The sequence below is a fragment of the Cottoperca gobio genome, unplaced genomic scaffold (genome assembly GCF_900634415.1).
Source record: "Cottoperca gobio unplaced genomic scaffold, fCotGob3.1 fCotGob3_200arrow_ctg1, whole genome shotgun sequence".
In the NCBI taxonomy this organism is placed as follows: Eukaryota; Metazoa; Chordata; class Actinopteri; order Perciformes; family Bovichtidae; genus Cottoperca; species Cottoperca gobio.
In genome coordinates this window covers 648381-676065 of record NW_021166839.1, presented here as the reverse complement: position 1 = coordinate 676065, position 27685 = coordinate 648381, and the positions used below count along the sequence as shown (strand labels likewise).

At 39.1% G+C, this 27685-nt stretch overlaps 2 protein-coding genes across 3 annotated transcripts in view; one reads left to right on the top strand and one right to left on the bottom strand.

Annotated features, from left to right (window-relative positions):
• The first annotated feature begins 9846 nt into the window (after positions 1 to 9846).
• On the top strand, positions 9847 to 25230 carry arhgap15 (Rho GTPase activating protein 15). 2 transcript variants are annotated; one of them, XR_003831886.1, is made up of 13 exons: positions 9847 to 9959; positions 14461 to 14632; positions 14713 to 14784; positions 15363 to 15506; positions 17540 to 17629; positions 18007 to 18105; positions 19114 to 19237; positions 19573 to 19707; positions 20088 to 20186; positions 21214 to 21291; positions 21783 to 21917; positions 23176 to 23415; positions 23825 to 23955. XR_003831886.1 is itself a non-coding variant. In XM_029426554.1 (13 exons), the coding sequence occupies exons 1-13, from the start codon at positions 9946 to 9948 to the stop codon at positions 24006 to 24008; spliced, it is 1452 nt and encodes a 483-aa protein (XP_029282414.1). In that variant the 5' UTR covers positions 9847 to 9945; the 3' UTR covers positions 24009 to 25230. The 2 variants fall into 2 exon arrangements, 1 of the variants encoding a protein (XP_029282414.1); XM_029426554.1 differs by having other exon boundaries at positions 23176 to 23281; positions 23825 to 25230.
• The window catches only part of LOC115004848 (kinesin heavy chain-like), a 38423-nt gene continuing 35796 nt past the window's right edge, over positions 25059 to 27685 (bottom strand). Inside the window, 1 exon segment of the mRNA XM_029426553.1 lies at positions 25059 to 26613. The gene's annotated coding sequence lies outside the window, so the exon portion shown is untranslated.

Here is a 27685-nt window from a genome sequence, read left to right as displayed (position 1 = left end):
GAGGCTGATCACCCTGCAAGAGTGAGGATGTATTCACGACATGATAACTGACTGTTTGCACTTTTTCATGTTGTTGTTTTGCCAAATACTGCACCTTACCTCACCTTGTTGAATATTGCACTGCACCCCATCTCATTTTAGTCTGGCATCTTTCTATATATGTTATGTTCTGTATATTTGTATGAAACATTTTTGCACTATTTGTAAAAATGTTTAAATCTGCAGTTATTCCTGTGGATAACGAGGGTGCGTCTACAAGCGCAAAAGGGGAGGGGCTGCTTAGTGATGTAGTGATAGCAGGAGAGAATACTCCGTTGTCAAAACAATTCATTTTTGGTCCAAAGTATTCTGCAGCAAAAGAGATTGTACATTCACTGCCCAATTTTCCGTTACCAAACAGTCAATTGGACAGTGAAAAAGTGACAGGAGGAGAGAATACTCCGTTATCAAACAGTCAGCTGGACAGTGAAATAGTGACAGGAGGAGAGAACACTCCGTTATCAGACAGTCAGCTGGACAGTGAAATAGTGACAGGAGGAGAGAATACTCCGTCATCAAACAGTCAGCTGGACAGTGAAATGGAAATGGATGATGAAGAATATGAAAGTGAGCTACAAAGTGAAAATGAAGTTGAAACAAAGAGTAGGCCTAAAGCTACTGACCTGTATTCTTTAGAGCTAATAAATACTTTTTTGGATGAGACATTTGGTCAAACTGTGAATGTACAGGACCATTTTCCAGATGAGGAAAGGTTTATAAAGACTGTTACCATTTTACAGAAAGTGGTAGGTTTTGACATGTTAAGTAAAAAAAAGAGGTATCGTTTAAGGAAGTTAGTAACTTCCGTGAGAAAAGAGAGGGAAGAAGAAGAGAGAGAAGAGAAGAGAGCAGAAGAAAATTGATATACTTTTTTTGCAGGAAACTCACAGTGATGAGGAAAATGAAGCAGACTGGGGCCTGTTTTGGAAAGGGCCTTTCTTTCTAAGTCATGGTAGTAATGTCAGTGGAGGCGTTGCAGTTCTTTTTTCAGAAAAGTTGAATGTGAATATTATATCAAAGGAGGAGCTTGTAAAGGGAAGGGTAGTAATAGTTAGAGCAGAAGTTGAAGGGTGTATTTTCTGTGTAGTTAATGTCTATGCAAAGAGAGGTTAAGTCTTTTCAACAAACTGAAAGATGAGTTAGGCAAGAATCAGGACCTCAAAATTTTTGGTGGAGATTGGAACTGCACGATTGACTTTACACAGGACAGAATGAGTGAGGAGCCACATTTACAGTCATCAATTAGTTTAAAAAGTACAATTAGTCATTTAGAATTAGTAGATGCATGGAGATTAAAAAATGAAACAGCAAGGCAGTACACATGGATCAGGATTTTGGATAATAGAGTGAGTGCAGCTAGACTGGACAGGATATACATATCAGAAGGGCTTAGAGGCCAGCTGATTAGTAGTTGTATTAGTCCAGTGGGGTTCAGTGACCACCATATAACTACTATATGCTTGAGTTTTGCTTCTGGTGAAAAGGTGAAAAATTATTGCCATTTTAACACAAAATTGCTTCAGGACACAATTTTTTGTGAGAATTTTAAAACTTTTTGGTCAATTTGGGCTCAGAAAAAGAGTGAGTTTGAATCTTTGAGTATGTGGTGGGAAATAGGAAAAGCTCAGACACGTGTTTTCTGTCAACAGTATACATCTTACACAACACTTAATACTAGGGAAGCAATTAAAAACCTGGAAATGGAAATAAGGGACATTGAAAGTGAATTACGCCCCAACACAAGCTCTGATGATGAGACTTTACTTCAAAAGAAAAGACTGGAGCTCAGCTCTTTCATGAGGGAGAGAGTGAAAGGAGCCCTCGTCAGAGCTCGTTTTGTATCAATTAAGGACATGGATGCTCCAAGCTCTTTCTTTTTCAACCTGGAGAAGCAGAAAGCAAAGGGGAAGCAGATGTCCTGTCTGAGAATGCCTGATGGTAGGATTACTACAGACTCTGGTGAAATGAGGAGACAGGCTGTTAATTTCTATACAACCCTGTTTGGAGCTGAGACCTGTGAGGAGCAGTGCCAGTTGGAACTACTGGAAGGACTACCTAAGCTCACTCCTAGGGAGAGAAAATATCTGGATAAAGACCTGTCCTTTGAGGAGCTAACCACGGCCATAGGACAGCTAGCTTCTGGGCGTGCACCAGGGATTGATGGGCTACCCACTGAGTTCTATAGGGCTTTTTGGGAATGTCTGGGACATGATTTTCATGAAGTAATGATGGATTCTTACAAAAAGGGCTTACTGCCATCTTCATGCAGGAGGGCAGTTCTATCGCTCCTCCCAAAAAAAGGGGACTTGGCCCTTTTAAAAAACTGGAGGCCTGTGGCATTATTATGCTCGGATTACAAAGTGCTTTCAAGGGCTCTTTCTAATAGACTGAGAGACTATCTTGGAGTATTAATACAACCAGATCAAACGTACTGTGTACCTGAAAGAACTATAATGGATAATTAGTTTTTGATTAGAGATGTGTTGGATGTGTGCAAATCATATGATATTAATGTCGGGATCTTATCAATAGACCAAGAAAAAGCCTTCGATAAAGTAGATCATGGCTTTCTTTTCTCCACTTTGAATGCATTTGGTGTTGGGAAGAATTTTTCAAAATGGGTAGGTCTACTGTATGAGGAAGCAAGTTGCATGGTTAAGGTGGGAGGCGGTTTGAGCAGACCTATAATGGTTAGTAGGGGTATCAGACAGGGGTGTCCCATATCCGGTCAACTCTACAGTATTGTCATAGAACCACTCCTGTGCCAACTTAGGAGAAGACTTAGTGGTCTATCCCTGCCTGGACTAACCCAGAGTCCTCCTTATGTTGTCTCAGCTTATGCTGATGATGTAAGCATTTTCATTAAGAACCAGGGGGATGTAGAGGGAATAAAATACTGTCTAAACATGTATGAAAGAGCCTCATCGGCTAAGGTGAACTGGGAGAAGAGTGAGGCCCTACAGGTGGGGCGATAGAGGGAGGAGGCACCCCCCAGTCTGCCTGGAGGTTTACAGTGGGGACAGCAGGGGATGAAGTTCCTGGGAGTTCATTTAGGATCAGCAGAATATCAGGAAAAGAATTGGGAGGGCTTAGTGGAGAAGGTGCGTGCTAGGCTGTCAAAGTGGAAATGGCTCCTACCTCAGCTATCCTATAGGGGGAGGGTCTTGGTTGTGAACAACCTAGTTGCCTCGATGCTCTGGCATAGATTAATTGTTCTACCTTCACCTAGGGGCTTAATAGAGGAAATACAAAGACAGCTAGTAGATTTCTTCTGGACTGGGCAGCATTGGATAAGGGCTGCAGCTCTGTATCTTCCAGTGGAGGAAGGAGAACAAGGCCTGATAGACATTTCCTCGCGAGTGATGGCCTTCAGGCTCGAAGCAGGCCAGAGACTCCTGTATGACTGTGGGGCAAGATGGCTGGGTACAGCCAGATTAATACTAAGGAAGGCTGGTCGTTTGGGATATGACAAACATCTGTTCTTACTGAACCTGAACGAGGCGGATATCACAGGACTTACACCGTTCTATGTTGCAGTTTTTCAAGCATGGCAGGTTCTCCAGGCCACCAGGGACCCTGGCGGTCTACCTGGAATGTGGATTTTTGAGGAACCACTGTTCTTCAATGACTATCTAAAGACAGAAACACTGTCGTCACCAAGCCTGAGGGCTGCTCTACGAGAGGCTGGCTGTGTTAAGCTGGGACACCTGTTAAAGGCCACACAGACATCTGTAGAGGTTCTGGGACAGATGGCCAACATCAGATCTTCCAGGGTCTTGTCTAGGATCGTTCGAGAGGTCTGTGCTTCCTTGTCAGAGCCCCTAAGAGTGTTTGCCGAAAATCGTACCTATTCTGACCAATGGGATGATGAGTGCGAGTACAGTTTTCCATCTTTAACTGTCACTCCTGCTGTTGGGGAGTGGCAGGAGGGGGAAGACCAGTTTCTCTCTTTCAAAACCCCAAAGCTGGGGGAATTCAGAGAAATGGAAAAGAAAGAAGCCTATCAAATTTGTGTTAAGGTGTCGTATGTACGCTCTCTGACAGGAATTAGAGCATCGAGGTGGACTGGGGTTTTTGACCCGCACTCTTCCCCGAAGGGATGCTGGAGGTCTTTGTACAAACGGCCAATTGACAAACGGGCAGGTGACCTTCAATGGAGGATTGTGCATGGGGCTATTGCCACTAATAGACACCTAGCACACCTGGATCCAAGTATAGGGGTGGGCTGTCCTTTCTGTCCACAACCAGAAACACTTGAACATTTATTTGTTGGGTGTTCAAGGCTGGGGGGTGTCTTTGATTTGGTAAAGTTGTGGTTTTCAGGATTAGGTGTGATTTTTTCGTTTGAACAATTCATTTTTGGTCCAAAGTATTCTGCAGCAAAAAAGATTGTACATACACTGCTCAATTTTATGTCTGGAATGGCTAAACTTGCAATCTGGATCACGAGGAGAAATAAGATAAAGGGCGACGGGTCTACAGATCCAGTGCAGGTTTTAACAGGGATGGTAGCTGCTCGACTTAGAGTTGAGCATGCTTACTATAAGTTAACAAATGATTTGGAAGGTTTCAATTACATCTGGGCTGTTGAGGGGGTGTTGTGCTTACCAGAGGAAGAGGGAGAGCTGGTTCTTTGTTTCTAGTGGAAGGTTATAATTATTTATTTTTGTTGTGTTTGTTTTGTGTAACTGTATGATTTTGAGATGAGCTGAATTGGTTAACTATTTGTAATGCTATGAGCTGAACTGGAAAGGAGTGGTTTTAATAAAGAGCTTTTAAATCTCTCTCTCTCTCTCTCTCTGCATTTATGTCCCTTAAATGCATGTTACTAACTCATTCTGTGTCTCTCATGTGGCAGGTTGCCACTGTTAAGGTTCGGACCATGAATCCTGCCCTGGTCGTGCCTGCTGTCCTGGTCGTGCATGCTGCTCTGTCCGTCTGTCATTAGTGATATTGGGTTGTGTAAAAAAGTTTGATTTGATGGTTGTGTTCTACTTTGAAATAAATGTTTGAATTTGAAATTGGTCAGCTTTGTACTACTTCCTGGGCACACACACAACACATTTTCATAACAATTATTACTGCCATATCAGAAGGATATAACGCAAATGAACATTAAGTAGTCATTTAATCAACGTAATATATATATATATGTATTAAGATGTTTGGACAGTGTTTAAGCATTGACACGCTGATGGTACTGTTGGACGCAGCTTCCTTACAAATGTGCAGGTGGAACGGGAAGCTCATTTTCCACTTTTTTCAGTTCACCCACTTCCCGAAGTCTTAGAGAGTCGGTGATGGTACTGTTGGACTCAGGATCCTCCCAAATATATAGAAGGAGCTTGGTTTGAAGTGTCTACACCCTTCCTATCAAAGGTTATTCCAAATGTGAGCTTCCCAAAGAGATTTATAGGCCCTATTCTATCTCTAAACCTGCCCTCTAAACCTAATACCCATAACTTTGCGAAGAAACGTCGGAGACGCCTGGGATCTTCGCCTGGCTACTCATCACAGGCAGCCCTGTCATATGAGCCCACATCATATGTCACTAAATTTTGGAGGCGTGGCTTCCAAGCTTTGCACACCATATACTGTTAATAGTTGACCTTTGTTAGATCACATTTATGAATTAAAGTGCTCACTCACACAATAAATCTCTCAGTCACACACTCTCTCTCACACACACACACTCACACACACATTGGAAGTTTTGTTAAGGCCAAAAAAGATAAAAAATGACAATTACTCTGATTTGACTCAAAGCTGGTACACATATAGTACTGGTAGCAGGGATGCTGCTGCCACAGTGCCAGGGCTCTAGCCATTAACATCAGGCTACAGCATCATAAATGAACTTGGCAACTTCCATTAAGCTCAGCTCTATTGAAACTTATTGGAAGTGGACAGAACTGTATATACTTATGCCTGTCCACTTCCATTAAGCTCAGTTCTATTGAAACTTATTGGAAGTGGACAGAACTGTATATACTTATGCCTGTCCACTTCCATTAAGCTCAGTTCTATTGAAACTTATAGGAAGTGGACAGAACTGTATATACTTATGCCTGTCCACTTCTATTAAGCTCAGCTCTATTGAAACTTATTGGAAGTGGACATATCTATACTTATGCCTGTCCACTTCCATTAAGCTCAGCTCTATTAAAACTTATTGGAAGTGGACAGAACTGTATATACTAATGCCTGTCCACTTCCATTAAGTTGATTATTGGAAGTGGACTTCCAAAATACGTAATACGAAATAGGTCAATGAACGTCAACGAACGTCAATGAACTACTTTCCCGACACCGTAGAGACATGTGGATGGTGCCCTTGGACGTGTCTTCCTTACAAATGTGGAGGTGGAACTTGCTTCCAAGTCTCCACGACCTTCCCATCAAAAGTTATTCAAGAAAAACCTTGAACGTTTCTTCAGTTCACCCTCTCCCCAACCTCGGGGAGTTGTGTGTGGTACCATTGGATGCGGAATAGCAATGAATGGTCTGACGAAGCTCGGTGCCAAGTCTCCCCGACCTTCCTATCAAAAGCTAGTCAAGGAAAACGGGAAGCTCACTTTCCACTTTTTTCAGTTCACCCACTTCCCAATGCCTTAGAGAGTCGGGGATGGTACTGTTGTACGCAGAATCCTCACAAATCTATAGAAGGAGCTTGGTTTCAAGTGTCTACCATCTTCCTATCAAAAGTTATTCCAAGCGTGAGCTTCCCGGAGTGGTTTATAGCCCCTATTCCTAACCCTAACCCCTAACCCTAACCCTTTGACCTCACAGACATGCACAGCTTTCCTTCTCTGTGTCAACAGCTTTTCTCCGAACGTCTGAAGCCTTTTGTCCTCACGCTCGGGCTGCTCCGCTGGTTTTCAACTGTCAAGTTACTGTGGGTTTTCAGTCAATGTCTGCCCAAACTTGAAAGACTCAGAAGAATACAGAGGATGCCTGGACAACTCAACTCATATTTTGAATTTATTTCTTAGTTCATGTGAGTTTCATCAGGTTGAAAACCTTCAAACAGAAAACAAAGGATATATTAGACATATGATACACTGCCTAACTGAACAAATGTTTGTGCTGGAAATATTTCCTTCAGCATTTTTATAATTATTGTTTCTATCCGTTACATTTTATCTTTAATAAATCAAAATGAATCATTAATGTCAGTAACCCTTATCACACCACAAACCACACATCCTTATAATAAATGGATAATTGTTATGAACATTAGAACAGCGCGTGTTTAAACGCAGTGGACACAAACAAAGGCGCAGCTTTTTTTATCCACCTTTTGAACGGATGAACCGGAAGCGCGCATGAATAATAATTAATAGCGCAAGTCAAAACACTGCAATTCGTGACCATTTACCATTTTGACACGGTCCAAAATAATACTAAAAGCTAATAAACTTAATATTTCAACCTTTTGGTCCTGACTTTCTTTAATAATCATACAAATCACGTAAATGCTCATTTTAAACTCTGTTGTATCTCTAATAATAAACAGAATAAACAAATGAATTTAATATTTTAAACTCCATCTTAACATGCAGGGATAATTGAGTATATAATAGTTATTTATGGCCTTTTTATCAATAAATATTATATTATTATCCAAATGCGCAGCTTGTGAACGCCTGGTGTTACTCTTAGAAAAACCTGTCTAATAAGTTAAGTTTTTGTCCCTTTTATCTGAAATTTGAACCTGAACTTGGTAACACTTGGTACTATGTTTCTATTGTGTTTTCCAGCTCACCACTACCAGCTATACCCATCTTCAGGCATCTTTTTCAACAAAAATAATTGTAAGTGTATTTTCTTCAAATTCAGTATATTTGCACTATTACTCAGTGCCAGAAGCACTTGGAGTGATTATTCACTGTTTTGCAAGAACAATAAGAGAGTTATCTTTTGAATGAGATCAAAATCATGCATATGGTGCAAATGGTTGAAGAGCAGCTTTCAATTTACTTTGGATATGTCGTTTCTCTGTATTTTCGGGTAAATTCGCCCACACTGTAAGAGGTTAAAGTGTACTAAATTTGTGGGTTTTAAAGCTATAGAATAGTAGAAATGCTTAAAATACAATGTTGTGGTGTTATTTCTAGCATAATTACATACCCAGTTGGATAATAATCACAAACAAAAATTATTTGTCATTAATCACTTTCTTCTCTTGTCTGCTTTGAAAGGGCGGGGCAAAGCCCAGATAGACGCATTGTATACTCCCTTCTCTGCCACAAGCTCTAAGACATGTTGTCCATACACCTTAAAAACTCTTGCATGAAGGACACAGTGTTTTATGTCAAAAGCTACTAGTGATAAATCTAGTGACTTTTTCTGGTGTTTTGGAGACTCTGACGTGAATGCACGTAGCGTTCTGCAGTTACTGTTCTCAACGAGCAGCGGGTGCTGCCATGAGCCCCTCCGCCGTCCCAAAGCTGAACGTCCCTGTGCGCCGCCGAGACTTAGGGCCTATCCTTTGGGTGACATTGTAACGCAAACTGACTGTTTTACAGCTTATGACGACAAAACAGACGATCAGAACTCCATCGGTGGCTTTACTGGAAAATAGTTGTCTTTCACATTTGTTCATCTGAAACAAATAGTCTTCTTTTGCCTCACTTTTTGATAGCAGGCATATTAGGTTGACTGTGGCAATACAGTACGTCCACTAGGTGGCAGTAAAACATGTTCAAGTCAGTAAAAATAGAATTCAAAAGGTTTGGTGTTGCCTTACTTCACAGTAGTAGTAGTAGTAGTAGTAGTAGTAGTAGTAGACTGTTTTAGTTAATATGTCGCTTAACATTAATTATAATGTTAAGCAACATATATACACATAGACTAAAACCTTAGATCCTACTAAGTTGATTAAACCACACCATTGTGTTTGACTTATTACACAGCAGTTTTTGTAGTTTTTTAAAACATGACACAACAGCTTCCACAGTACATGAAATAAAAACAATATTTGTTACTGTCACGGTGCGGTTAAAAAGAAGGGTTGAAGGCAGGTTGTTATGACAAAGAGCAAGCTTTTAATGATACAAAGCTGAATAAAAAAAACAGGTATACAACAAACGTGAGGGAACAGGCTAAGGTAATACAAGAACTAGGAGAAACCATGATGACACAAGGGAACACCAGGATTAACACAGCGATGAACACACCAGGAAACATAGACAACGAAGTGACAAGAACAATGTGAAACACAGGTTTATATATACACAGACACTAATCACAAGAACAGGACACAGCTGGAGGAGGCAGCAAAGACATAAGAGCAGCAGGCTGATTAGAAACAGGCGGGAAAACACAAAGACAGGAAGTAAAACCAGACATGACACAAGATGAGTGTTTTTACAAAGTAAAACAGGAAACAGAAAAACTAAAAGCAAGGATCATGACAGTTATACGCGTGTCCACCAGAGAGCAGTGACACATATATTTTGAGACTGTAAAATGTCCTGCTAAGTGTGCATCTGTATCACAATCGTTGAAAATAGTGGTCTGATACTGAACCAGACAGTAAATGTACTGCAAAAGTAAAACTAGGAGATCAAAGAGGTGCAAAAAAGCTCCGTAAAGCTGCAGAGTTGGTGACAATTCTCTGTGAGTTCAAAACTAGCAGTGACATTTGCTTCAAATGTCCTGCTTCATCCAGAAATGAACATTAACCAGGTTTCCAAAACAACAAGTAGGAAAGTTGCTCCATCTCTGCTGATGTTTGTACCCTGTTCAGGTCTGCTCTCATGAGAATGAGGTTAGAGGTTTTTTCTTCAGGAAATGGGGAGGTTGCAGCAGTTGAGAGACGGCCAGTTTGAAGAAGCCACGTGATGAATCTTACTTCCTCTAACAGTCAGATTCTGTGCGTCTCTTCTGATCACAGACACAGAGATGCCGGGGACAAGGTAAGAACTCATTAAATTATCTGTCAGCTTCATTGTGATTTATAACTTAATGGTTTGGTTTTGTGTCGTTTCTCAACATCATTACTGGCTTTAACACTTGTTAGTGTGGTTTACTCTTCTGTAGGCCTAAACTCGTGATGGAGGGAACATAAACCACTTCAACTTTTCTTAATGGCTAATTGTTTCCAATTATTGTTATATTATTTTACAGAAGTCACCCTCTGGTAGGAATAACAGGTTTCGGCATAGCCAACAATTTACTTTGTGCTGCTCACATAATGTGAGGAGATCATAAGATCTTTTGCTTCCGTGTGGAGGCTTTCACTTTGTTTCCTGTTACTGAAGCTTTAGTGTTAGTGTCAAAGTTGGAGGTGTGAATTTAAACACTTAAAGTCTCAAACTTCATATCTCAGAGCGCTTCAGGTGCAGGACGACCGGATGTAAACAGAAACCACGTCTGACCGCGAGGACGCTGGAAGTCAGTCTATATAATGATACCATACTAAATGCTGTGAGACATTCATGGTTTATACATTCATTTCATTAACAACATTTTCCACTCATTTTAGTTTTCCCCCTGGTTTTTAGAGGACTTAGGGGCTGTGCAGCCGTTGGGGTTGGGAGTGTTCAAAACTATGACATTTTATATCATTATTAGCCTATTACTACAGATAATGCCAAAAAGCTTAAAGACAAAACTTGCGAAAAGTTTAATAATAATAATAATAATAATAGTCTTATTATATACACCCTGGAGTTTCTGTGTCTCATGTGGCAGGTTGCCACTGATAAAGTTTACGTCAGGATCATGAATCATGGCTGCGCCTGCTGCCCTGGTCCTGCTGGACACCGGGAAGCCTTTTTGACATTTTCCTGGATTCATCCATACTTTCTCTTTTTCAACACAACATAATTTCTTTCAAATGTTGTATTTGTACTATGTTGTTTATCCTGTACACACGACATCTATTGCACATCTGTCCATCCTGAGAGAGGGATCCCTCCTCAGTCTCTCCCTGAGGTTTCTAACATGTTCCCCATTTAATTGTTGGTTTCTTTTATGAAGTTTTTCCTTGTGCGATGCGAGGGTCTAAGGACAGAGGGTCTAAAGACAGAGGGTCTAAGGACAGATGGTGTCATATGCTGCACAGTCTGTAAAGCACACTGAGACAAATGTATAATTTGTGATATTGGGCTATATGAATAAATTTGATATCACAGCCTTCATCTGAAAATGTATATCTGGAAATGTTTGCCCTGTGAAATCATATTCTGTAAAACAAAGAGCAGATTAATTATTAGGCCTCCCGCAAAAACACATGCATATTATGGAGAAAATAACATTTATAACGCAGGCAGTCTTCTTTACTTATTCACTGTACCTTACTATTTGACACTCATTCAGTGAAATAAGCATTGTTTTAAAGTTTATCATCGAGCATTTGTAAAGTGCTTCCATTGTTGTGTGACATCAGATATCTTCATGAGGTCGAGGGGGATGGATTTGCTCGAGTTTACAAGCAGGAACTCAGACTTTGAGTCACGTCCATTGCACTTATTCTCGTAGGAGGTCGGAAATATTTGAGTTTCTAGCTGTCTGAAACTTTGTGATGAAAGCTGCGCTGTTGTATAACTTGGTTTTTCAGTCAGATATAAAAAATATCTAAACCCACAGAACTGAGGCATTTTGACGTCACAGTAATGCTTCAAATATCTGATGAAAGACTGAGCGTTGTTTTTTTAGTCACCGCCTGGCTGACACACCAGTATACCTTTTGAATAGTTAGTCTGCTCTGTCCCACCTCAGTTCTACCCACGATGCATCATTTTTAATTAGCCGGAGTTAGACGTGGAGTCACTTCCAAGATGGCAATGGCCCGAGCCGCCCACTTTGAGCTTCACAGCATCTCGATCTCTATCTTCAACCTGTGACTCGTTACGTTGACATAAAAGCTACAATATTAATTTACGTAACCTAGACAAGATCCATCTCATTACATACAGATAATCCAGATAAAGATGTTCCATAACATCCAGAGTCTATTACTGCCATTAGTTTTTTTGCAACAGGATACCTTCACTTCATCCAAAGATCTTAAAAGTTAGAGGATATAACTTGTGATTTCTTTGTTAGGTTACCAACACAAGCCAGAGCTGATTTCAAAATCTTTTAATTTAAATAAGAGATTTAAATGGATTGCTGTAGGTAACAGTACAGGGGGCCATGGTTCACTCGTAACATAGCTAGTTCCACACTTTCACAAAGCCCATGTATTAGAAACGTTGGGTGTGCTATTTGTTTCTACACTCTACTTTTAACAACAAATCAATAAAATTACTATGAGACATTGCCAAGATTTGTCCCATTCTCTCCATGAATGCTGCTGAAACCCTTTTCATCTAAGCTTCATTACTGTAAAATCCTTTCTCTGGCTCAACTAAATTAGTAAACTACAAAATACTGCTGCTAGAATATTAAATGTTATCATATTACCCCTGTTCTTATAGTGTTACATTGGCTCCCTCTGCTAGATCAGACTTTGCAGATGGCAGGCCGTCTCCTCCGAATCCACTCATTCTGAAGTAAACTTAAAACATAATTTTTTTTAGCATCAGCCCTCAACCTTCCTGATTGCCTTAAAACCTTAAAACACTAAACCACGGTTAGCAAACTTTCACTTCTGTTTTTGTATATTATACTAATGCTGCTACTTCCTTTATGGTATGTATTATGTGTGTCTAAGTTTCCGTTTGTAACCCTTTGTATGTAGTTTCTCACTACGTTTTTTGTGATTTTTGCTAATGTGGTTCATTGTATTATACGTACAGCCCTCTCAGGCATGCTTTGTGATATTTGGCAATAATAAACTTTGACTTGACTTCTGATACGACGGACAGAAGAACAAATGTTGTGAAACCAAAGTGAATCAATCACAGCTGCAAACAGGAACCCAACAGGAGTGTCCTCAGACTTCACTGGATCCAACTTCAACTCAATGTTAACTAACAAAAATATAATAACTCTCTCAGAAAGTGATCTTTTGAGTGATATCAGTTCATTTGAACCCTGAAGGTTGTTGAAAAATACACATTTAAAGTCAGTTTAGTGGGTTATAAGTGTGTTTACTTTAAGTATACACCACATACTGTGTATATACATATATATTTATGCGTACGTACAGTATAAATACGTAGATATGTATTAAAGACATTTGTTGTTATTGTTTGTTACGACCCGGCTCGGCGAGGGAAAAGGGAGTAACATACAACCAGATGTTGATGGTAAAATAAGATATATTTATTAAATATGGTGGACAATTCGACAAACAATTGCCTTTAACGACACCACAAAGAACAAAAGGAGGGCTCTTAACACGAGCAAATAAGGCATCAAAGCCAAACAAACAGAACAATAAACCCCAACCTAAAAAATTCTAAACAAAACTCGGGGTGAAAACTGGATCAATACCAAATACAAACAAAAGTCATAAATAGCACTGAAGCACCTAGAGATTCCAACACATTGGATACAGAGCACGTAACTTAACTGATGACATTAAGATACAACCGACTCTAAGATCCACACACACAAGTACAAGGCATATGGCTGACAACACCAGCAGCCCCGACTGTCGAGCTGGCTTGGCATTTGTAGTCACCGGTCTCTCCCGTGCGCCTCGGATTGGAGAGCCGGAACAGGTGCATACCAATCACAGCCGGTCTTCATCAAGGTGGGAGGAGGAGGTGTCGCCGCAGCCAATCAAGCGGGCGGTGGTCACACATCCAAATCTGCATACCTAAATAGGGACACAAGGTGCATGCATCCACAAAGTAATCCGCCGCAGATAAATAAGGCCGTGGCCGTAACATTGTTTCATCTACCTGTCTTTATAATAAATATAATGTTTATAGCACACTTTACCAATTTAACAATTCAACTTTATTTCTTATGTTTTGCTTTTGAGTTTTTCCACTTCTGTTAGCTCAGTTCAAGTTCTTTATGATTTAATCACATCAGTACCAGAGCCACTGCTGACCTTATTAGCTGTCCAGATCTGTTATTGTTTTACATTTAAACCCTCAACTCAGGATTATAAATTCTGACGGTAATAAGGTTAACGTGAGATACATTTAGTTCAATGGTACTGAGGGAGTTCGTAACATGGTTTAAGGTTTCAATAGGGTCAGGTTTAACTATATAACCTATTAAAACCCTAACCCATTACTTTATTGTCCATTAGAAGAGCTGCTGTCTATGTTGGGCTGTGGATATTGGCTGGAAGCATAATGATACCAAGCAGAATTAGTACATAACCACAAAAACTCAGCAGTAAAATATTTTCTATCACATTATTTACAGCACTAATTTGACGATAACCAGTCATGTTAATCATGTTCTTTAAAGTCAGAGTGAAGAGTTTGTGAACACACTGAAATGAATAAACAGCAATAACACTGGATAAATTGTGAAAGGTTCACACTTTTCTTTGTTGGTCCACAGAATGACGAACCTGCAGAGCGCCGCAAAGCCAGCGTTAATGGAGCCTCCACAGCGCCGCGCAGCAACGCAGGGAGACGTGCAGATGCGCATGAAGAGCTCCCAGAACTCCAGTGAACGCCTCAGTCAGTCCAAGTCCATGGTGCTGCAGGAGTCCGACCTCCCACAGAACCCTGTAAGGAGCCACCAAGAACCTGCATCCTGCAGCTGGTGCACTTCAGTTTTTAACTATTTTAAATTTGTTTCTGTTTGCAGATCTCTCGGCATCGCAGGAATCAGTCTCAGCACAACGTGAACGTTGCAGGAGCTGCCACTTTTGAACCATTGGTGAGTCCTGCGATGTGTTTATACGAACACTAAATCAGATTAATAGAGGAGAGAGGAAATCGTGGTCTGTGCATCAGGCTGTGTCTTTATTTACATAAAACTGTCTAACAGGTCGCACATCATTGTGCCTTGCTGTAGAAAGATTGGGCCAGGCAGGCCTCAGAGGTTGGTATTGAAGCTTGTTAAGACTGTCGTCCATAGTCATCTTCTCGTAAGGAGTCTGGCTGGTTCTGTGTCTCTGTAACTCAGGAGGGAGCTGAAGGTCTGGTTGTCATAGGATACGTTTAGCCATAATCCCTGATTAGCTCTTCATGTATCCCAAACTCTACTCTTACTTCGAACTTTTATATAAACCAAACCCTCTTCTACCTCTACCTTTGTAACTTTCATATCACATACAAAAATATCAGGACAAAAATAATTCACAGTTGAATTATAGTGCAGAAGATCAAAAAGTCGAGGAAACGCAGAGAATATTTTTCTGATTAACTTTATGTTCTTTATAATGTATGCGTGTCTGTGTGTATGTGTCCATGTGTGTGTCCATGTGTGTGTTTTGTGTGTATGTCTGTGTTCAGGTGGAGCTGAAAGGGGACCTCCTGAATGTGGCTAAGATCTCAGACAGCGGTAAGAAACAAAGGAAGAACTGGACCTTGATGTGGAGCGTACTGACCTCAGACCAGCTGCTGTTTTATAAAGAGAGACAACAAGAAGCTAATCTGGTGCGAAAACACTTTATCTCTAATATATCTACCTCATCTGGTCTTTGTCTGTACTTTATTTCTGTTTTATGAAGTGAGACAATACAAGGCTGCAGCAAAGTACTCATTCTGACAACCTCCAGGCCAAGTCCATCTCCATAGAGACCCTTTGTGCAATGTTTTAAATGTTTAAAGAAGTTTAGGGCCCATGATACTGTCGCCAAGAGAAAAGAGGACCAAAGATTGAAGGGTTGTTCGAATTGTGGAGGAAAACTGTAAAACAGATTGAAACTGAACAACCTTTAACTCGAAGAGAGGGGTTGTATGGAACCCAGGAGAGTTAGGTAACAATGTCCTGTGAATAGATGAGACAGAATTAGAGCTTTTTGGTGTTTGCAGGAAAACAATGAAGCCTTCAGAGTAAACCAACAATCAAACATGGTAAAGATCAAGTCTACGTTATTGTCAATTCTGCCGTAAGCACAGGACATATATGGAAATGTTTCTCCCTCACCAAAGCATTTCACACAATTGTACTTGTCCGGAGTGACAATAAACGTCTTGAATCTGATATTATGGGGTTGCTTTGCTGGTACTGGGCGCCTTCATTCTGCGTGTTGCAGCATGAAATCAGGACATTACCCGTTCCCCCCAGTGTTACAAACCATTGAAAGTCTTGGGTCCTCCAGCAAGACGATGACCAAAAACCCACCAAAAGCACTCAGGAATGGTTGAAAAGAAAATGCTGGACTGAGTCCAGATCTAAATCCCACTGAACCTGTGAAGACACAGAAAAACATCAGCCTTCAAATTTGAGAGAACTGGAGCAGTGCGTCACAGAGTTAGATGGGTTAGGATTAGGGTTAGATGTGTTAGTGTTAGATGGGTTAGAGCAGGGGTGGGGAACCGTATATGGCCCGTGAGACCATTTGAGCCGGCCCTCGAGGTAATTCGTAAAACGCACGCAAAAAAAATCCACTAGCAAAAAAAACTAGACGGCAATATTTTGAACGGGCGACTGACTGTTTTTCCTGGCCAAGGTCAGGGTCCTTGAACACAACACGAGCGGATGGTGTCATCACGTGGTCACGTCATGTAAAAAAACTTCAATTTTAAATGAGACGGTCATGATTTTAAATGAGACGCTGATGATTATTATGAAAAAATAATCTCGAGCGTCATTACTGCACGAAACATGCCGAACTGCACGAGCTGAAAGGACGAGTGCGTTTGGATAAAGTTAACGCTCTTCGGCGGAATTTGGCCCAACAAGCAGCTCTCTCCAGAGCATAACATACAAACATGGAAAGATAGATAGGTAGACCACCACACCAAGAACAGACTGTTCCACCACTGCTGTGCAATTATCACTGCCTTGTGCAATACTCACTTTATTTATTTATCAACCACTTGGTACTTATATTATTTTTTTATTCTATTTAATTATTGTTTACTGCCTTTTTACTTCATTTGTTCTGTGACAAGATACATTTCCCCGTTGTGGGACTAATAAAGGATTTCTGATTTCTGATAAAACAGAAAGATACATGGTTAAAAAAGTTGCTTTTTTGCACAGCATAAAAGAAATGAATGGGCTGTGTCTTAAAACATTTTTTGCAGAGGTTATGAGTTCAATAATTAGTACGGCTCTCGAAGGATGTTGTAAAAATAAAATGGCGCTTGATAGGAAAAGGGTTCTCCACCCCTGGGTTAGAGGGTTAGATATGTTAGGGTTAGATGGGCGTGGCGTTGCAGGTTGAGGGTCAGAGCCAGCTGAATAATACAATATGAGCTGAGTTTATTTGATGCATGCAGAATATACTATTCATGTTTTTCTGTTGTTTGTATATTTGCTCTCACACACCTGTGAACTGATATTCTACTTTGATAGATCCTCCACTGATATCATAATACAGACAGCTATCTGGGCAGGGAAATACACCGTTTTTTAGGGAGTCCTATGTAGGAATCTCATTTGAAGTGTATAAAAAATGCTTGACAGCAGTTATTGTATATTTGGCTTCTGACCTCATGCCTACGCTCTCTGTGTTCAGAAAACAGGAAGTAAGACAGATGTGGTTCAGCTGTGTGGTGCTGTTGTCGAGTGGACGACAGAGAAGTCAAGCAGGAAAAATGTCTTCCAGGTAACAAACAAATACAAACCTTTAAAGTGCTGAACCGACAAAAACGGGACTCGTATTCTTGTATTCCCACTATAGAAACAGATACACTCAAGTCTGACTTTCTTCTTTATTTGGATCGACTGTGGACCTTTTTTGTACTTTGCTTTGGAAAAAAGTCGCTTTTGGGACGACGTTTTCACTTCGAGCCAATCACATTTAGAGATGTACGTGACCAGAGATTTCCTCACTAACTGCTGGGCGTAATCAAATTATAGTGAAGGAAAACATATAGACTTCAACCCTAAACATTACTTTCATTCCTATTTCTGTTTATATTAATTGAAATTTATATATTTTTACAAACACCTGACCTAACTCATAATGTTCATGTTTTGCAGATCACAACAAACACAGGAAGTGATTACCTCCTTCAGGCTGACAGTTACTCCACCGCCAGTAAATGGTACGCTGCCATCAGAAAGATCGTTGACTTTTCAGTAAGAACTCACCACATTTTAAACTGGCTATTACTCCAAATATTAATCAGTTTCTTGATTGTTTTTTGGATTAATCATTTAAAAAATGCATTTGAGTTCAAACTTCAAATGTCTTCTTGTAACTGACTGACAGTCCAAAATGCAAACATATAAAATTACATCTTAGACATTGGTGAAATAAACCCTCATCACGGGGAAACATTAGTCCGCCTTTATTTACTGCTGGTGACGTGAAGTCATGTGACTGTGCTGCTGCTAACTTCAGGGTCGGACTACAGAAATACTTCATTCCTGCAGCACGCTGTAGTTGGAAGCTTCATTCATTACAGTGACATTCAAATTATAAATTGACATTTGAATGTCTTTCAGCTCCTTTTTTTTTCTACTTGAGTACTGATTATTTTTATAGCACTTGTGCAGTGTCAGATAAAGATGAGGCTACACTAATATTATTAATATTATACTATTGGTAGAATTAGATTCCAGTAAATTTTCACTGCGGTCAAAACACTGTTTGCTCTCCCACGGGTGCACACACAAAGGGAGGCATGCACTGACTGATGCGCCTGCAGGCCTATTAATAAACATTCAACACTTCATTGAAAAACCTCAATAGAAGTTACAAATGTAAAAAAAAAAGACACTCTGGACAACCCATTTGGAATTTAGAGAATGGACAGTGGACTGTGAGGAAATATTTGCTGAATTTGAAAAAACTATATTGAATTAGTATTTGAATTTAAAATGACGGGTAATAATAAATTATGACGGAATTTTTAGGACCCTGACCCAACGTTTCAGTTGTGTGATACAAACATTTGCAATAACTCCAGTGTTATAAAGTCCAAAAGTCAATATTTATTGAAAAAAGAATAGAACATGTTTTCATCTAACTAAATATTCTGCTTCAATACAGATTTGTTGGAGTTTAACCTCAAAAACTAAATTTGTTTGAAGAAATGAAGAAAAAGCCTTCCTGTGACTGGTTGTAACTATTTTTCTTTCCAGACTAAGCTTCCTCTGAGGAGGTCAAACAGCACAGAGTACCTGTCCAGACATAGCTCACTACCTGGACATGGATCAGCATCCCCCAACGCCAAGCAACGCAACCCGGTCCACAGACGCTCCATCAGTGAGCAACTCACACAAACACATTATTTATCTGTGACAGATGGTTGTAGTCCTCCTTTAAACTGGATATGACATATATTTTAATATTATTGATGTATTACGTGACTAGTTGTATGTGAAAGGGGTTACTAGTGAATTGTCACCAGATGGCTTTATATCAACACTCTGTTTGGGTTTTAATTACTGTTTTGGTTGACTCTCACCTCTCTCTAAAGCAGAGCTAAAAGAGAGAGATTCCTAATGAATCCTAATGTTGCTCTGTAACTGCTGGATGTGCACGGTTTGACACAACAAAAACTCAGTTATTTCAGCTTTAATGATGATATTTTTCTGCAGATATGTTTGGCAGCTCCAAATTGAAACACAGCACCTCCGACAGCGCCGACAAGAATGGAGTGAAGAACCGACTGAAGAAGTTCATCATCAGACGTCCGTCCATGAAGACACTGCAGGAGAAAGGCCTCATCAAAGGTTAAAGCCCTTTAAATATCTCTGTCTAACAGTATCATCCTGTTCTCCATGAAGCTCTCTGATGTTCAGGGAAATATACATGTGTACTGCATCATTTCAGACATCAAAAAAATCGTCTTTCCACTAAAATTTAAATAAAGTTCTTAGGAATTTAATAAAGTGTGGACAAACAGAGGTTTCAAGACATATAAAGTTGGTTTTGGAATCTCTGAAACAAACAGAATTTGTGACGTTTGTTGTGAGGGTGGCTGAAGTTATTTTATAAAAATAAATAACCGTCCTACAATAAAATGTCTAGGTTATTGCGAAGTCATTAAACCTGTTGTAACGTTAACGATTAGTCCATAAACCTTTTGCAATATGGATGATTGATGTCTCAGATCGAGTTTTCGGCTGTCATCTGTTGACTCTCTGCGAGCGTGAAGGAGCCACAGTGCCGAGGTTTGTCCAGATCTGTTTGGACGCCATTGACAAGCGAGGTAGGTTTGCTAACAGCCAACGGTACAACAGAAGAAGAGGTCATGTGACCAGTACAAAAGAAAATGGCGATTGTTGTTCTTTGTAATGGTGACAACACAAATCAGTGGCGTTGTAAAGTGTGGTCGCAGTTTTCCTATGGCCAGAGTGGATGGATCAAGCATTAAGTTGGTCAATTTTATAATTTACTCTGGCTCACCATGCTTCGTAACGTTAATACTCCACTGATCGTTTTGGTTGCTACTACAAAACCTCACTTAGTCCGCGACTTCATGCAATTTGGTTAATACGGAAATTTATACTGAAGTTTGTACAGAAGTTTATATAAGTTTATAATGAAGTTTATACGGAAGTTAATGATGAAGTTTATACAGAAGTTAGCCCGTTGCGGTACACATAAAACAGCTCTGACCATCCTGCTACATTGATTTGAATGGGAATGTCCTTGCTCTTTCTATTTCTATGGTTCTAAATTAAGGGGAAAATTACATTTTAAACAATGTTGTGTTCGCACCATTCTTACAAGTACGTGCATATACTGTATTGTGGGTTGATTTTGTGTGGAATAGACTGGAGGAAGAAATCAAACAAAGTAAAAGTATCAGACTAGTATCAGATCTCTTTAAAAATATGTACGTAAAGCACACAAATAGTAATATTGTTGTTATTGGATTTATTTTTTCACATTCTTGATTGTTATGTATGATGAGGAGGAACATAGTGTTTAGTTGGGTGGATGGATGCTGTTTCATGTATATACATGTGTGTGTATGTGTGTGTGTGTGTGTGTGTGTGTGTGTGTGTGTGTGTATATGTATATATATATATATATATATATATATATATAGTATATAATAAAGGAAGGACTTGTTGCTTCCTCCTTCTCCATTTCGTACAAAAAATGTTAATTTATGTTGCCTATAGAAAGTCTGTTGTACTTCTTTTTTTTTTTTTTTTTATGTTCAAAATAAAGTATATTCTATTAAATCCAGTTTGTGTTTTGTTTCATATTTGTTTTCATGGTTTCAGGTCTGGAGGTTGACGGGATCTACAGAGTCAGTGGAAATCTTGCCACAATCCAGAAACTTCGCTTCATCGTCGATCAGGGTCAGTTTAACAGAAACCTACAAATTACATTTAAATTCACAATAACACAAGAAGCATAAACGGCACCAGGATAATGATGAAATGTTGATAATCTACCAAATTGCAAAATGTTCATACTGAATATACCCGTTAAACATTCATAGCAAATAGCCTTATACATACTGTATATCTGCCAACAGAAGATGCAACATAAATAAAATCAGATTTTAACCCTGTAACTTAATTGATGAGAATTAGTTTAAGATGTTTGACAGAATTATTTAATTTTGAAAGCAACAATGTTTAAAATTCAATTTTACCTCCTGTAATACAGATAGTACTACAGTATTTAGTTTGAGTTTTGTAAATTCAAATTTTAATGTGAAAACGTAAATGTAAAACAATGTAATCAGATGGATCTGAGCCCATGTTGTTTTTGTCAGTGTATACATTGTGATATTAAAGTTTGTACCCATGTAAACACTATTAAATATATTGTTCTGGTCTGTCAGAGGAGGACCTGAACCTGGACCACAGTCAGTGGGAGGACATCCACGTCGTCACTGGAGCACTCAAGATGTTTTTCCGGGAACTGCCCGAGCCGCTATTCCCCTTCAGATTCTTCCAGCTGTTTGTGGAGGCTGTCAGTGAGTCAAACCTGACAAAAAACTTCATGTCTCTAATCCCATTTTATTTGGGATTATTTAAAGCTAGATTCAATGGCTATAAATGTATTGTTTAATGCATACAGCCCAAAGAGCTTTACAAAACAAAACTGGAGTGTGAAACTTTTAAATATATATCGTAAATGGACCGCATTTGTAAAGCGCTTTTATAGTCTTTCTTATCTATCAATTTAAAAGCGCTTTACAACACAATCCAGCATTCACCCATACATTCGTACACTGGTGGCAGAGGCTACCTTACAAGAAGCGATCGTTTTTAATACACAATCACCGATTGAATGTTTGGTCCAGAGCAATTTTGGGTTCAGTATTCAAGTCTTGCCCAAGGACACTTTGACATGTATACTGCAGAGGATGGGGATCAAACAGCCACCACATAACTGAACCTTTGTTACGTTCAAGCCAAACAAGTTCACACAATGCTGATTAAGATTATCGACGCCGGGGAAAGCTCTCTGTATTTCGCAGTATACCGGAGTTGTGGTGGCATGTTTTTACAAAGTTCTGTACTCCGGTTTTAAACAAAGTTAGCGAGAAAACAGAAATGAAAATAAACGATTAATAAAAAAAATTATAATAATATGATAAAACATTAACAACAATACCAAAAACATGAAAAAAAAAAAAAAAAAAGCAAACAGCAAAGACAAAATGTTACCCTGAATTAAAAGGCAGATTAAACAATATAGGTCTTTGATTTATTCAAATAAATACCAGGTGAGTATCCAGAGGGACGATGTTACATAAAAGGCTTTGTTAAGAAGCAAATTCAGTAGTAAAGTGTTGAGGCAGTGCACTAATTTGATCTCTGTGTTATTCTAAATCCTGGCTGACTAGTAATGCTAATAAAGGAAGCATGTATAAATAAAATGCTTCTTCCGGAACACCATAATATCAAATGTATGGACACAAACTAACAAAAAGTTAGTGGTCCACTGTATGAAAGGCTGACTACAAGGAGAATTAAACCCTAACCCTAAATCTTGGATGAAAATGTCACCTTAGAGATGGGTCTAATATGACTTAAAGCAGGCAGAAAGGTTTTCTTTAAAAGGAGGTTGACATCTTTCAAACTGGATTATTGACATGTTAAATACTAAATGCAAATAAAGCTACAAGACTATACACATATTAAACTAGAATACTAAACGCATATTAAACTGCAAAACTATATGCATGTTACATATTAAACTCCTACTGCTGTCTTTTCTCTGAACAGAGATTAAAGAATCCAAACATAAAGTTCAGGCTGTGAAGAAACTGATCCAGGAGCTGCCCAAACCTAACCAGGACACCATGAAGCTGCTCTTCAAACACCTGCACGGGTACGCCAAAACACACCTGAACCTGAACAGTTACGACTACACACACCTGAACCTGAACAGTTACGCCTAAACACACCTGAACACACCTGAACCTGAACAGTTACGCCTACACACACCCGGACACACCTGAACAGGTACGCGTGACACACAGCTGAACACACCTGAGTAAGAAGATCTGAAAGTCAACCAGAAGAAAACATTATTCACATTACTTACAATTTATCAAACATTAGTTGATTATGCGATTGGTCAATCGACAGAAAATTAAAAAAAGTAATACCTTACATTTTCAGAATAATAAATTCACATTCATGTGAAAATCTTTTTTCCTCAGACTATTTTCATGGCGCAAGTATACGTTCCTTCCGTGTAGTTCCATTAAACGCATCACCATACGCAGGAAGGATTACAGATCATTAACGTGATTTAAACACTAAATTAACTTAATAGCTTTGTTGTATTTTTATATATATGATACTGTTGGTTGGTGTGTAGTTCAAAGTACAATAAAAGTACTGATTGAACGTGTGAATTGTTTTTCAGAGTTCTGGCCTTTTCCAGGAAGAACCTGATGTCCTCTCAAGGCATCGGCATCGTTTTCGGCCCCACGCTGATGTGGCCCGAGATGGACGCAGGAAACATGGCCGTCAACATGATCTACCAGAACCAGATTGTGGAGTTCATCCTTATTGAGAGCCGAGAAATCTTCAACCTGGACAGGATGTAAAGTTCCTGAGGTGGATCTGATCATCTGATGGACTCACATTTACACACAAAGTTATAAATAACTGAATTCCTGCTAAAAAGTTAATGTTTTAACAGAAAACAGACTGGACTGTAAAAAATAAACGGGCAGTTTTTGATCAGAACAAAAGAACAGAATTTTTTTTTATTAGCGCTAACAGATCTGTAATCAATAAATTATTGAGTTTAAATGTTCCAGTCTCACAGAGAGCAAAGTCACCAGCCAAATTTCATTAAAAAAATATTTTTTGTTTGAGAGATCCTAAAATATACAGGACCCCAGATAATAAGGTACAGCAGTATATTTATAAAGTACAGAAGTATATACCTGACTCCATCTTTATACAGACCTGACTCCATCTTTACAGAACTGATTCCATCTTTACAGACCTGACTCCATCTTTACAGACCTGACTCCATCTATATAGACCTGACTCCATCTTTATAGACCTGACTCCATCTTTACAGACCTGACTCCATCTATATAGACCTGACTCCATCTATATAGACCTGACTCCATCTTTATAGACCTGACTCCATCTTTACAGACCTGACTCCATCTTTATAGACCTGACTCCATCTTTACAGACCTGACTCCATCTTTATAGACCTGACTCCATTTTTATTCCGGGTCGGACGAGGTCCGGTGTCCAGTGGTAAACTCATAAACTGTAAGCTCATAAACTGAGCCCGACTCTCCCCACTGGGGCCACAAGTTATTATTATATTTGTGATGGTCTGTAGTTATTAGTGTATTTGTGATCTCTGTAATTATCAATCTAATATATGAATATACTTTTGGTGGTGATAGCCTAGTGGTCTGGTGGTTTGGAAGGCAATACCAGTTCAATACCAGGGCTGCACCAATGTACCCCTGAGCAATGTACTTAATCCCCAGTTTCTCCAGGGAGACTGGCCCTGTAGTTAGTCTACTGTAAATTGCTCTGGGTGAGAGCGTCCGCTAAATGACCTGTAATGTAATACTTTAGTTCTCAGTGAGCAGGTTTATATCACCACACTACTTCAATCGACATACTGCATGATACACTTTAATAACACATAAAGTTACAGACAGACAAACAGAAACTGGTGCTAAAGTCTCAGATTAATGTCCAGGATGTTTACAACAGCTCACAATGAAACACTGTTTTACGCTGTACTATCACACCGATAGAAACACTCTGAGCTCATGAATACTGTCTCAATAAAGTTGAAAAAATACATAAAATAAATCTATAAAAACATCTGTAAAAAATATTAATTATTAAAACATACAATATCAGCGTGATAAAACATTCAGTCCAGGAAAATAAAAAATAGCATGAAATGTTAGGAATACTTTTGTTTTATTTGAATTTTATTTCTTGTTGTATCCATTATATTTCACTTAATAATTGATTTAAAGATATAAATTTGGCTTATAAACTCAAACTGATATATGACTTGTTATATGAAAATATTAGTTCACTGTGAAAGTCAAGAAAAAACAATAATACTTATCATATATATTAGTACATTTCAAAGGAAAGTTGTAATATTTTCAAATTAATTTATAATTATAATTTATTATAACATAATAAAATGTCGAATTTTAATTGTATTTTTTAAACTAAAAGTCGTTAGTGACTAATATCACAATTGTTCTTTATTTTTAATATTAATACTTTTTATGAATTTACTACTTGATCTCAACATAATATAACTTTTGTTTGTAAAGATTCAACTTTTTCCCTCTATGTTCTTTAACAACCTTTCACTCTTAAAATCAAAAAATGTATATCCAGCGGGAAATACAGTAGCACATTATTCTGAGTTGTTTATTTTATCACTCCTAACTGTTCATGTATTTATTTTCCTGGTGGTTTATATTTTAGTGTAAAGTGTTAAAGACATATCACTAAAAACTGATGAAAATCCAACATGACGTAAACATACAGCTGATACATAAATAGTATCACAATATTAAGTATTCAAAATACGTTACTGAGAGTCCGATTTTATCCTGATTAAGGACTCTAGAACAATTTACTTTTTATTCAGAACTAAGTCAACACTTTCACCTCGAAATTACTTATTAATAATAGTGAGATATTAAATCTTAATTATGACTTTTTAAATGAAAATTGAGTCACATTAAAATGTTGACTGTTCTGAGATTTTGGCCTAAAAAGCTCAGTGTCTCCTAATTTCCCTTCAGTACTTTTATTTCTATCACAAACCTTTCATTCACTTTTTGATCTTCCATAACAACACATGGAGGAACAGAAAGACAAACTCAGTCTACATTAAAGTCTGTTAATGTCCAACTCCTGCGAACTGCAGATAGAAACCCTAAAATAACTTAATGAATTTGATATTTCTCTCATTATTAAACTCCCTATTTATCACAATAAAGTCCTCATTTAACACATTAAACTGATTATGAACTTGTTATTTGACCACCAACAGACTCGGAGCGAAAGACAGTAAATTAGCACTTGATGGCAGTTAAGGTGGAAAGTTATGGAAACGAAGAGTCTGGTTCCAGTAAAGGCCGAGTGGTGAGAAACATCCACAGAAAGGAAAAGAGCCGGAGCTGCTGCTGCCGCCTGTGAAGACATGAAGTGATGAACTTTATTTATATAGACGGATGTTAACAAAACTGATTCTGAACAAACTGTTCATCCAGCGTTTAAACACTACAGACGAAACATATGCTGACATCAGTGAGAAGTACTTCTCTACAGTCGGAGTACCAGCATCTAGCAGTCTGAGGTAAAGAGTTACCGCCGGAGCTACTGTAAGCTCTATTATTAAGTGGTAAACAGTTACAGTGTATATGCATAGGGCTTTTATTGTGAAAGAAAGGAATAAAGTTGTTGTTTTATAGTCCTCATCATAACCTTGGCTACACAACTATAGTGAACTTTTAGACCTGATTGTTGATCCTTTATTCCAGGGGTAGGGAACCTCCGGCGGGCGAGACCATTTGATCTGGCCCTCGAAGTAATTTGTAAAACGCACGCAAAAAAATCCACTAGCAAAAAAAACTAGAGCAATATTTTAAACGGCCGACTGACTGTTTTTCCTGGCCAAGGTCAGGGTCCTTGAACACAACACGAGCGGAACGTGTCATCACGTGGTCACGTCATGTAAAAAAACTTCAATTTTGAGTGCGTTTGGATAAAGTCAACGCTCTTTGGCGGAGTTTGGCCCAGCAAGCAGCTCTCTCCAGAGCATAACATACAAACATGGAAAAATAGATAGGTAGACCACCACACCAAGTCCCTGGCTGAGCGCCGCTACGTTGGAGTTCACCCCGGTGGACGAGAGGGTCGCCTCTCTACGCCTTCAGGTTATGGGGGGGGTGTTTGTGCTTATGCCCCAAACAGCAGTTCGGAGTATACGGCCTTCTTGGAAGACCCTGAATGGAGCACTGCATGTGGCTCTAGTAGGGGACTCTGCAGTCCTGCTGGGAGACTTCAACGCGCACATAGGAAACGATGGAGAGTCGTGATTGGGAGGAACGGTCTCCCTGATCTAAACCTGAACGGTCGTTTGTTATTGGACTTCTGTGCTAGTCAGGGAATAGCCATAACAAACACCATGTTCGAACATAAGGATGCTCATAAATATACGTGGTACCAGAGCACCCTAGACCAAAGGTCAATGATCGATTTT

Excerpts from the sequence above, each read along its gene's own strand:
- arhgap15 (XM_029426554.1), top strand. Across the intron at positions 15,507-17,539 it reads GACAACAAGAAGCTAATCTG|AAAACAGGAAGTAAGACAGA; the intron begins GTGCGAAAACAC and ends CTCTGTGTTCAG. Across the intron at positions 18,106-19,113 it reads GAAAGATCGTTGACTTTTCA|ACTAAGCTTCCTCTGAGGAG; the intron begins GTAAGAACTCAC and ends TTTTCTTTCCAG.